Below are 12,544 nucleotides of genomic sequence, written 5' to 3' on the forward strand. Positions count from 1 at the left end.
TTTCTAGACGCTAGGCATAAATGGGTTAAAGGTGGGCGAAATGAGTCCCAACTTATGAAAACTTTGGGGTATTATCCATATTTTTGAGACACAATTTAAACTAATTTGAAATAAAAGTTTTTACTTAAAATGTTATTTTCTAATTCGTTTGAAATACAACTAAGAAACATAATAACAAACAATAACACTAAAACACAAGTTAACTGTACCCTTTATAATATCTTAAATCAACTTTCTAAAAGATGTTTTAAAATAAAATTTGTTGCAGAATGTTCTGCTTGCCTTCTCAATCACATCACTGCAGGATTATGCATGCCTTCTCAATCACATCCCTTCAAGATTATGCATGTCTTCTCAATCACATACATGCAGGATTATGCATGTCTTCTCAAACACATCAATGCAGGATTATGCATGTCTTCTCAAACACATCACTGCAGGATTATACATGCCTTCTCAATCACATCCCTGCAGGATTATGCATGTCTTCGTAATCACATCCCTGCATGATTATGCATGTCTTCTCCTCAAACACATCACTGCAAGATTATGCATGCCTTCTCAATCACATCCCTGCAAGATTATGCATGTCTTCTCAAACACATCACTGCAGGATTATGCATGTCTTCTCAATCACATCCCTGCAGGATTATGCATGTCTTCTCAAACACATCATTTGCAAGATTATGCATGTCTTCTCAAACACATCCCTGCAAGATTATGCATGCCTTCTCCTCAAACACATCACTGCAGGATTATACATGCCTTCTCAATCACATCCCTAAAAGATTATGCATGCCTTCTCAATCACATCCCTGCAAGATTATGCATGTCTTCTCCTCAAACACATCACTGCAAGATTATGCATGCCTTCTCAATCACATCCCTGCAAGATTATGCATGCCTTCTCAATCACATCCCTGCAAGATTATGCATGCCTTCTCAATCACATCCCTGCAAGATTATGCATGCCTTCCCCTCAAACACATCACTGCAAGAGTATGCATGCCTTCTAAATCACATCCCTGCAAGATTATGATTGCCTTCCCAATCACATCCCTGCAAGATTATGCATGCCTTCGCAATCACATCCCTGCAAGATTATGCATGCCTTCTCCTCAATCACATCACTGCAAGATTATGCATGCCTTCTCAATCACATCCCTGCAAGAGTATGCATGCCTTCTCCTCAAACACATCACTGCAGGATTATGCATGCCTTCTCAATCACATCCCTGAAAGATTATGCATGCCTTCTCAATCACATCACTGCAGGATTATGCATGCCTTCTCAATCACATCCCTGCAAGATTATGCATGTCTTCTCCTCAAACTGATCCCTGCAGGATTATGCATGCCTTCTCAATCACGTCACTGCAAGAGTATGCATGCCTTTTCAATCACATCCCTGCAAGATTATGCATGTCTTCTCAAACACATCCCTGCAGGATTATGCATGCCTTCTCAAACACATCCCTGCAGGATTCTGCATGCCTTATACTCAATCACATCCTTGTATGATTCTGAATGCCTTCTTCTCAATCATACCCCTGCAGGATTATGCATGCCTTCTCAATCACATCCTTCAGGATTCTGCATTTCTTCTCCTCAATCGCATCATTGTTTGTTTCTGTATGCCTACTTCTCAATCATATCCCTTCAGGTTTCTGAATGCATTCTCCTCAATCACATCCCTGCAGGATTCTGTATGCCTTTTTCTCAATCATATCCCTGAAGGAGTCTGCATGCCTTTTCAATCACATCCCTGCATGATTCTCCATGCCTTTTCAATCACATCCCTGCATGATTCTCCATGCCTTCTCAATCACATCCCTGCAGGATTCTCCATGCCTTCTCAATCACATCCCTGTATGGTTCTGCATGCCTTCTTGCAATCACATCCCTGCAGGATTCTGCATGCCTTTTTATCAATCACATCCCTGCAGGAATCTGCATGCCTTCTTCTCAATCACATCCCTGCAGGATTCTGCATGCCTTCTCAATCACAACCCTGTATGATTCTCAATCACATCCCTGCAGGATTCTGCATGCCTTCTCCTCAAGCACAACCTTTAAGGATTCTGCGTGCTTTTATATATGTCATTATTTCTGGCAAAGCCATCACTTTACGTAAAAACCAACAACAATCAGCGCACAACGAATATATCAAACATAAAGAAAACTGTTTCAGTTACAGTTTTCTGGCTTCATTATTTCTGGCAAAGCCATCACTTCACGTAAATACCAACAACAATCGGGGCACAACGAATATATCAAACATAAAGAAAACTGTTTCAGGTACAGTTTTCTGGCTTTGAGCTTCAAGATAGTTTCCCTAAATATTGTCACAGAATGTGACAAACCATTGGGCTAAAATCTTGCAAACTTGCAACTAATGGTGGCTTAAGAAAGATTGATGTGTATTTAATTTTGTCATTGTGAGACAGAATGCAGTGAACAATCGGATATGTCATCATCCATGGATTCAGCCGGATTTTGACTTGGAGGGGGTGGAAATGGTAAATAAATTACAAAGAGTGATGACAAACAGTTTTCTATCTCTTAATTCAATCAAAGTTTGAATGCAAATCTGTTGCTTATCATATAATTCAACCAAAAAAGAAACTTTGATAAAGTACACTCTTTAGTTTTACAGTTACGTTAAATGTCGACTGAAATGAATGTAGTGAATGTGAAGTTTTTTAAATCTGCCAGCTTATCTTAGCGGATTGGAAAGAAATATATTTACAATTAATACGTTATTTTTTTTAAATATAACTTAACACATAGAGGATATTTGTTGGATTCGGTGGATTATCGATTTTAATTCACAAGTGATCATAGAAAATATATATTTTCTATGATCACGAGTGAATTAATATCGTTATTCCAACGAATCTTACAAATTTTCTACTTATTTAATGCTTTGTTTTCACAGTTTATATACATTGTTAAAGAGTTTAACAAACGAATTCGGCTAAAATAATGACGTCATTTCGTCAAAAAAATGACGTCATTTCACAGTAAACAGTGAAAATTATCGATAATTTTCACTGATAATTTTTACTGTTTTAAACAGTGAAATTATCAGTTTTAATTCACTGATATTTCTGTATAAACCACCGGAAATCATAAAATAAATGTTTATATTCAATCTTGGCAAAACTTTATTTTTTGTTTGAGATTTGAAAAGCTTCTCAGATGTTTAACAGTTATTTAATCCACCCTTGCAATTTAAATAAAATATTCATGTTGAAACTCAAATTACAGGAAATGTTATATACACAAAGAAAGAAACTATTACCTATTAACTAAGAAACACTACCAAAGAAATGGTTTGATGGTAACAATATTATGGACATTAAAAACTACATCAAGACAAAGGAATGCATTAATTCAGAAAGTTTTTTTTTTGAGCTTTTGAAATCAAATTTTGGACAATTTTACAAGACTTTATGAAACAATTGAGACGTCAAGAGTTGTCCACTCTCTGTACATTGATTATTCAAATGAAATCTTCTAAACTGTTATGAAGATGTTCATGAAATTTCACAGGAGTTATCATTTGGTGACTTTCTTTCCAAATTGTTGAGATCTCTTTAGGTCACAGCATAATTGGTCACCAGAGCATAAAATAGATTTTGAATGGGACAACTTAATAAAACTGCGTACTGTCTTTATTTTTTCAGTGGCATCTACGAGATATTTGTGGACAACAAGCTGGTGGGGAAATACGAGAACCGCGGAAGTTTTGGCGAGTTGGCATTGATGTACAACATGCCAAGAGCTGCCACCATCATAGCCACAACCGAAGGGACTGTTTGGGCTATGGTATGGTGGTATAATTGTTGTTGTTTTTATATGGCATTAACAGAAAATTTTCATATTTTTTAAACACATTTAGGTCTATTGATTTATATTAAAAATTGAAACGCAAAAAATAAATATGGTGAGTACTCTGGGAAAACCTGCCAGCCAGATCGCAATAAGCACTTCTGAATTAAAGCCTGTAAAAAAAAAAAAATATATATTATTTTTTTTTTAATAGAAAGATGTGTCTCATGATTATAATATCTCAATTCTATTTCAATTTAATCTTGCAAAACGTAATAAATTATGAAAAAAACAATGAAAATAGTGCAAACATGTACAAATGTATTGTAATAATGAGAGAGTAAGTAAACAAATCCCCCAAAAAGGGGAACGCTGCGAATATTCCCACGCGCACAATTTTTCCCCAAAGTGGAAAATCCCGCGTAAAATTTCCCCCACATAAGGGCTAAAGGCCCCTTCCCCCACAACCCAATAAAAACCTGCTATTCCTAACTCCAATAGTTTATATTGGATCATCATGAAACTTTTTGTTAACCTAGTGTGTAAAATATCCACCATTTTTGATAAAAAGCCATACTTCATGATGCACTTCTGAAGGAAGACACTTGAATGATCCAAAATGTCCTCTAAAATAAGTCGCTTCGATTCAATAACTTCAGCTAGCGTTAACCAAACTTGATGATGCTTGATATAGCGAAGCTTGAATAGAGACCATGCTCAGGATTGAATTAGGGGCTTAACATAAAAAATGGTGTGTTCTTAATAATTGAAGCTTGGAGCGAGGTATTGCATTCAAATATGTTTTGTGAGTTAAATGAAGACCTAGCATAGGATTTCACTTGAGACTGGGCAGTCAAGGTCAAGTCACTGTTGATCAAAATAGAAAAATATTTGTCACTAGTGCGTAAGTTTAGTTTTGAACATGGTGTTACATGTTGTATGGAAATTGTGTTTGTGGGTTTAGTACTTTCAGACCCAGCTTTGGATTGCATATGGGGCCAGTTATGTTGAGGTCATAGTTACGTTAACTGTAAATAGAAGAACTGTTCTGGCTGCTCTTATTTGATTATGGATAGAAGAACTGAACTGAAATTCTATGCAGGGGATGCCTACTTGTAGACCTACGTAGGGGTTCATATATGCCAGTTGGATAAAGAACAAGTCCTATAATGCCTGAAAAAAACAACCGTTTCTGCTCAATAACGCTAGTTTGGATGGAGATATTATCTCGTTCAGTGCTGGGACCGAATTGTGAAGGCCTTTGCAAACAGTTTGGATCCAGATGAGACGCCACAAAATGTGGTGTCTCATCAGGATCCAAACTGTTTGCTATTAGGATAGTATTCTTTGAAAAAAATCGAAGAAAATGCTAATTTTAGAAATTCAGCAGGCAACATTTTAGCAGACGACAAATTTCCCAGCATGCAAAAGGTTATTATACAGGTTTATGTTCAGGCAGCATACCTTCATACCTATCATTGGAGTAATTTTAAGGGTCAATTTCAGTGTAACTATGATAAGAAAAACAGTTTTCACTTAATTACTTTAAAGAGTAATTAGGTAATCATTCTGAAATTATGTGCTTAAGTTGCTGGTAACTTTCATTTTTGGGCCAGTCACTCTTTTACTTAAAAAACAACTATTTCTGCTCAAAATATTTAGTTAAGGTGGTGGTACTGTGCTGCTAGATAACTTACATGCAGACCTAAATTGAGATGTGCTCAATAAATTTTATTAGAATGAGATTAATTATGTTAAACATTTCAGACCTGGTTCTATGGCCTTTCCATGTTTATAGTTGTGGCCTTTATATTCTATGCCATCATTACTACAATAAATTAATACATAATTCATAGACCAATGTTACTCAGACCTTAAAATTGTTTGTTTTTTGTGACAAGTCGGGGCTCTTCTTAAAACATTCATGTACTTAATTTGAATGTTAAACGCTTATATTTTTTGCTTAATACAAACTTTTCACAGTTCAAAGGCATGTTAATCCTGCAAGGACAATGCAAGAACATATGCTATCAGAGTGTACAGCGTCACGTTTAACTTTTGCTCCTTATGTTGGACGTTTTAATTGGACGTGTGCACATTCTGATCATGTGCTTTACTAGTACTGCATAATGCATAATGAGCATGAGAAAATGTAACCAACAACTGAAATATACATAAAATAATTGCTTTATCACATTAAGTATATACAAACACAGGAAATTGTATCATGTCAAACTTTAAAAAATAACCCGGCAATTGTGTAGAAAAAAAACAACAAGATTCCATTCACATAAATTATTTGCATGTTAAAAATGATAATAATTACATTACACTGCAACGCCGATATATCGCGGACCGGTATATCGCGCTGTCCAATATATCGCGCTTTGGCTATGGCTCCCAAAAATCCGACAAGCATGATCACTAAATGACATGTTTTAATCTGATTCTCTAACTTAGGTAAAAAACCGGTTCTAGCTAGTATTAACACCCTATATTTCGCGGCTTACTATGGCAAGCAGTGAAGCGTGAAAAACAGTCCATAAGTTACAGTGTTGTTTACACACGGCTGGGTTTGTTTTTAACACTTAAGAAATAACCAATTAGTGTCATTGCAAAGGTAATAATGGCAGTTTACTGGTATATAAATCGTTAAATTTCGGTACTTGTCACTGAATTTCTTTGTCCTGATAAAAAGCGCGCGAAAATCGGCGTGGGTATATTTATTTGTAAATAAACATTTCATAGCAGGTACAACATTGAGATAGTTTAATTTCCATTTAAAGTTTTGTTGTAAATTTCAACTAAAGTACCGCGGTATCTTGCGAATTATGTGGCATTGACATTTCCTCTTAATAAAATACAACTCAAACAAGCTGTATCGTTACTGTTACGCTGTTTCAGTTCCTTTATTAGGACTATTTATAAGGATAAAATCTATGCACAATTATATTTTATATGTTTTTTACGGCAAAAATTCTTCTTTTTAGCTGATTCGCGAGCGATCGTACATGAAAAAAAACAAACATTTACATCTTGATTTTTTATGATAAATAAAGATACATATGTTGCTATGAAAATGTTTATTGTAGAATTGGTTTGCAATTATTACTACCGGTATACAAAAATGTAGCAGCGCCGTATATAAAATGAAAACATTGGGGATATATGACAAATAAACCGCAATACAATTAAGTTAGACATTTCTCGAGTTATATCGCGCCCCAGATATATCACTTGCGATCTTTGGACCCCACCAACAGCGATATATCGGCGTTGCAGTGTATAATGCTTTAATGCAACTTTTCCATGAAAGTATTTTGTGTAGAATTTATAAAAAATAAAGCCCTTATCCGTGAAAATGTAATTAATTTTATTTTCCTTCAGGATCGTATCACATTCCGTAGAATTGTATTGAAGAATGCGTATGAGAAACGCAAGGTCTATGAACAACTGCTGGAAAAGGTGCCCATGCTAAAGAAACTAGAGGTAAATAATCAGTGTTTAAAGGTAACACAAAACCCGTAAGCCGATCTCTGTAATATTAAAAAAGGTTGAATTGGGCTTGCTCAGATTTTCTTAGCTTTTGACAGTAAAATGCTGATAAGAATTGAGCTACAGATATCAACTTCCTTTTATAAGAATTGAGCTTATAATAGGAACTCATTGATAAGACTTTATCTTATTATATCAACTTAATTTGATTAGAATTTAGCATTTGATATCAACTTAACCCTTTCCCTGATAGATGCGTATATTCCCGAGTCTATCGATTACCAGATACATGCGTTTATTACCGTCTCTATCGATTACCGCATACATGTGAATTTGTCCGTCTCTATCCATTACCCGATAATCCCGTATATTCCCAATGTCCATTTTCAAATGCAAATTCTGATTTATATTGACGACAAAAGTGCTCAAGAAAACTCATAAACACAAACATCGGACATTTTTCTAAAGTATCAAATGAATTTTGGCATATGTTTCTAGTATTTAAAGATTTGATGAAATAGGTGTCCGATCGGGACAAGGGTATTCAAACACGCGTAAATAACTTAATGTGGTGTGCGCGCATCGTGTACAGTTAATGTTCTGTTACAAATTGTAGCCAGAAATAAATACATGTATATGCCCATGATATTTTCGTGTCAAGTCTTTGTTTGGACAAAAAGCGGGCGAAAATAGGCGTGGGTGTATTTATACACAAAAACTGCGTAGCGCAGACAACAACGTAAAAGCTTCGTATTGAATTTCCATTTAAGTATCGGGGTATCTTGTAAATGATTTTGACATTTCCCTGAATAAAATAAAAGTCAAAAACGCTGTATCATTATCATCTTTTAGTTTGTTAAATATTGCAACTATTATTGTACTGTTTCTGATTGCACAAAAAGTGCTGTGTACAGTTCATATTCAACGACGTCATCTATATTTAGATTTCATGCAACATGTCTAAGTCATTTTAATAGCTTAATTACGTTACCTGATATCATATGCTTACTTATTCCGATAGGATCGTAATTTATCCGGAATTTTTCGTCCGAGGAATCCCACACTATTCAGAAACCCGTCAGGTAGGACAGAGCGGTCACATAGTGCCGTGTAGCCGCACAACCAAAACGGGACATTACCCAGAATTCACTCTTATTCCGGATGGCGATATACAAAGGCCGACATTTTGTTATTAACTTAATTGTTGCTTCTGTTTCGCTGGATTCTTCTGTTTAACAGAATAGAGAAGTTTTTGTATTGCGTTAAAACATTCTCCGTATATATATCCGTGTATTTCTGTAATTGTTTTGTGTATTTGTTTGTTTGTTCAAGGCAAAATATGCCTCAAACACGTGGCTCATGTGGACACACAAAGGCAGCATGGGACAACCATGGTAGCTGCCTGTCTATGCAGGATGTACCCAGGATAACTGCTGCCCTTTCTGTGAGCATTGGTCTGCAGATACCTGGGCCATTAAGCGTCGACCCTTCAAGAGTCGTGGAAGCAACAAGAATAGTTCAGATCAAAGTAGGGAAAGTTCCGTGTGTCGGGACTTTTCACCACACGATCTTGACCATACTCCACCAGTAGCTGCCAGGCATCGGTGTCCCTACCCCGTGACGACACCGGACAAAATTTGCCCGGTCCGTTCATCGGGAATGACCAGTTGAATGACTCGGCATCAGATCAACGTAGGAAAAGTTCCGTGTGTTGGGACTTTTCACCACACGATCTTGACCATATGCCACCAGTAGCTGCCAGGCATCGGTCCCTACCCCGTGACGACACCGGACAAAATTTGCCCGGTCTGTTCATCGGGAATGACCAGTTGACCGGTCCGGAGACTTCACCGGTCACCGGTCAACATTGACCGGTCCGGTCACTGGTCATGCTATGACCGGTCACCAGTCAAACGTGTAGTGTCTGATGTTTCCGGCTACTCCTCCACCTCGGGCTCGTCGTCGTATGACTCATTGTCTACTTCAAATAGCCCTCATCATTATCGGAGGGGACGTCGTTCACGCTCACCGAGTGTTTCTCGGCGTAGATTGCCTTGTAAAGAGCGATCACGCCAGCGCTCGGGGAGACGTTCGATCAGGAAACATCATTCCCAGCGCCGCCGAACAGTGTCTCGTCGCCGCAGGGATAAGGGACATAGACCTTCCTCTATTAGGCGCTCTCGGACTCCTAGGTCCCCTAGTCGATCCTTCTCTGAGGAATCTATTGACACCCTTCCACGTGTGTCGGCCTCTATTTTGGCCTCAACACACACTTCAGCCGTTCCTACAAACACTAGTTTGCATACATATCAGGCTCAAGGTACAGGGGTTAATCTAACCACTTCGGCTGCGTTTTCAGCCCCACGGGTCTCTTCCATATTGCATAGAAGTATACCCTGGGCTGCCGCTACACCATCAAATCCCAATACTTTGTGGATCCAACAGTCGCCGGGAATCTTTGTCCCTTTTTCGACTGATCCTTTACCAGCTACCTCTGGTATTCAAAGTGAGTCTGCTGACTTGATCTCCGAGAGACCTAACTCACCAGCTATATCTTTGATGGTGCCGGAAAACGATTCTCTCATGATAGAAGCGAATGAATCTATTATTCCTTCTCCTATATCCACCGGTTTCAATCAATCCAATGCTACCGCAGATTGAGGCGGGTTCAGAGTCTAATGAGGCCGAACTTTATTATTTGGCCTCCATCAATCAGGTATACGAACTTATGTTCAATACCTTAGATGAGGACTTCTGCCCCCGCCCTTCCTTGTCTCTCACAGGATCTGCGGTTACCGTTACAGAACAGGTAGCACGCAGACGAGAGCCCGGCAGGATAAGTAAGGCTACTTCCCGAGTGGATCTACGCCTTCCTATTGGCTCTTCCACAATGGCTGTTTTCCAGTCACTTGAACCAGCCAATAAGCCTTCGCCATCTCCATGGAAAGCCCCTAAGGAGCTGACGGAGCCTAAACAGATGGACGGCGGGAAAAGTTATAAGGCCCCGGTACCCGACCCTGCTACCGGTTTTGACCTATCCAAACTTCCGGTTCCTGATGCTGACATTAGTAAGCTGTTACTTACAATGCCGTCATCATCTACCCATACATCAGTCCCTCTTTCCCTGTTGGAAAATTGGGAGCTGAGAGAACGCCGTTCCATAGGTCTGGCTAACCAGCTAGATCTCATGGCAGCCACAGCCTTAGACTTGGTTTGGGAGCTCTCTGATTCAATCCCAGAGGAGCTCCGGGCCTTGTTGATACATCTTTCACGTACTACGCAGTGTTTATCTCACAATGCTGCGTTGTCTATGTCTGAGATGTTAAGGCTTCGGAGAGACTTCATCCTCTCTTCCTTGCCCAATAATTTCCTTTTGGAAACAGGCGTAAACTCCCTTCGAACTGCTCCACTAACAGCAGAGTCTCTTTTCGGAGGGAGGATACAGTCGGCACTTACTGCTGATCGTGAAGATCAGATACATGCCTCCTTAGCTAGGAGCAACTCTGGCCAGCGCCCTGTGGTTTTTAAGCGCCCTGCTTCTAAGCCCCCAGGAGCCCCACAGGCCAAGAACGCTAAAAGGGACAGTTTCCCTACTAAGCGTCCGTCTGCTCCACGTCAGGCCACAAATAGGCCTCCTTTTCAGAACAGAACAACTTCCTATCGGAAGCCTTCTGTAAAACAAAATTGGAGTAAGGGCAAACCCAATGCGGACAAGAAGTCTTTTAATCCTTCTTCCGGCAAGGGTGGACCTCCTAAAGGTCAGCCCTAGGTCATACCCCTTTCTACCGCCACAACCTCTGATGCCGGAGGTACCAGTCGGGGCCAGACTTATGCACTTCGCAAATCGATGGCTCCAAATAACTTCGGACGTGTGGGTTCATTCTCTTGTCACACAAGGCCTCACTTTTCAATTCGAAAAAAGGCCCCCACTCTCTCGCGTCCCAATAGATCTGGTATCTCCGCATCCACAACTTCCAGACTCCATTCTCGGACTCCTGGAAAAACAGGCGGTAGAAAGGGTTCACGACCCTTGTTCTCCAGGATTTTGCAGTCGCCTTTTCCTTGTTCAAAAGAAAAGCGGCTAGTGGAGACCAGTCATAGACTTAAAAGTGTTCAACACGTTTCTAGTCAAACCTACTTTCAAGATGGAGACTCCTGCCTTCATTCGGCGCTCCATCAAACCCATGCAATCGGGGGTTTCCTTGGACCTGGAAGATGCATACTTCCATGTTCCTATCCATCCCAACTACCGGAAATACCTGCGCTTCTCCTTTCGAGGCCAGGTCTACCAGTTTCGGGCGATGCCCTTTGGATTGGCCACGGCTCCACGAGTTTTCACCAAACTCATGGCCGCAGTGAGCGCACACCTCCGATTACACTGGGTTCAACTGCTTCAGTATTTCGACGATTGGCTCTTACACCAGCTCGATCGTCAACTGCTTCTGCTACACCTAGAGTTCTCTTGGAAGGAGCTCCTCTCTTTAGGACTCCTTCTCAATGTAGCCAAGTCAGACCTCATTCCCTCTCAGGATTTCATATTCGTGGGAATGAATTTTCTGACCCACATCAATCGGGTCAGGGTCTCACCGCAACGTATATCAGACCTCCTTTTGAAGGTCAGATGGGTGCTGTCCCAATCTCATATCACAGCTCAAGATTTCCTCTCACTCAATGGTATCCTGAGCTCTGTAGCAGACTTCGTGCAGTTGGGACGTCTCTTCCTATGTAACGTCCTCTTCAGCACTATCTCTCAGCTCGATGGAAATGGTCTCCAGACAATCTGCTTACACAGATTCCCATCCTTCCGTCCTTAGTCCCCCACCTTCAATGGTGGCTAGACGAGGAGACCCTGTTGGCAGGAGTACCGCTTCTTCCCCCGCAACCGTCTTTACATCTCATAATGGATGCAAGTATGGAAGGTTGGGGCGCTCACCTGGAAACGGCAGCCTGACATTATCAGGATTGTGGTCTCCTCAGGAGTCTCTCCTGCACATAAACAATCTCGAAATGCGAGCAGTCTTTCTAGCTGTTTCTCAATTCCAATCACATCTTTGGGACTCCTGTGTGATGGTATCGACAGACAACACATCAGTCGTGGCTTACATCCAGAAACAGGGCGGGACACACTCTCACTCCCTGTATCTGGAAACAATGAAATTACTTGTTCTTTGCAAGAGCCTAAACGTCTCTCTCTTGTCCAAACACATACCAGGTC

General features: G+C 40.0%; 1 protein-coding gene across 2 annotated transcripts in view; it reads left to right on the forward strand.

The window, feature by feature from the left end:
- Positions 1 to 12,544, forward strand: part of LOC127880985 (cAMP-dependent protein kinase type II regulatory subunit-like) — a 130,269-nt gene that overhangs the window by 86,339 nt on the left and 31,386 nt on the right. For both annotated transcript variants that reach the window (XM_052428542.1, XM_052428543.1), the window contains 2 exons: positions 3,690 to 3,831; positions 7,222 to 7,323. In XM_052428542.1, coding sequence (XP_052284502.1) covers positions 3,690 to 3,831; positions 7,222 to 7,323 — 244 coding nt within the window. The remainder of the gene's footprint in view (positions 1 to 3,689; positions 3,832 to 7,221; positions 7,324 to 12,544) is intronic.

Source organism: Dreissena polymorpha, chromosome 5, assembly GCF_020536995.1.
Source record: "Dreissena polymorpha isolate Duluth1 chromosome 5, UMN_Dpol_1.0, whole genome shotgun sequence".
Taxonomy (NCBI): domain Eukaryota; kingdom Metazoa; phylum Mollusca; class Bivalvia; order Myida; family Dreissenidae; genus Dreissena; species Dreissena polymorpha.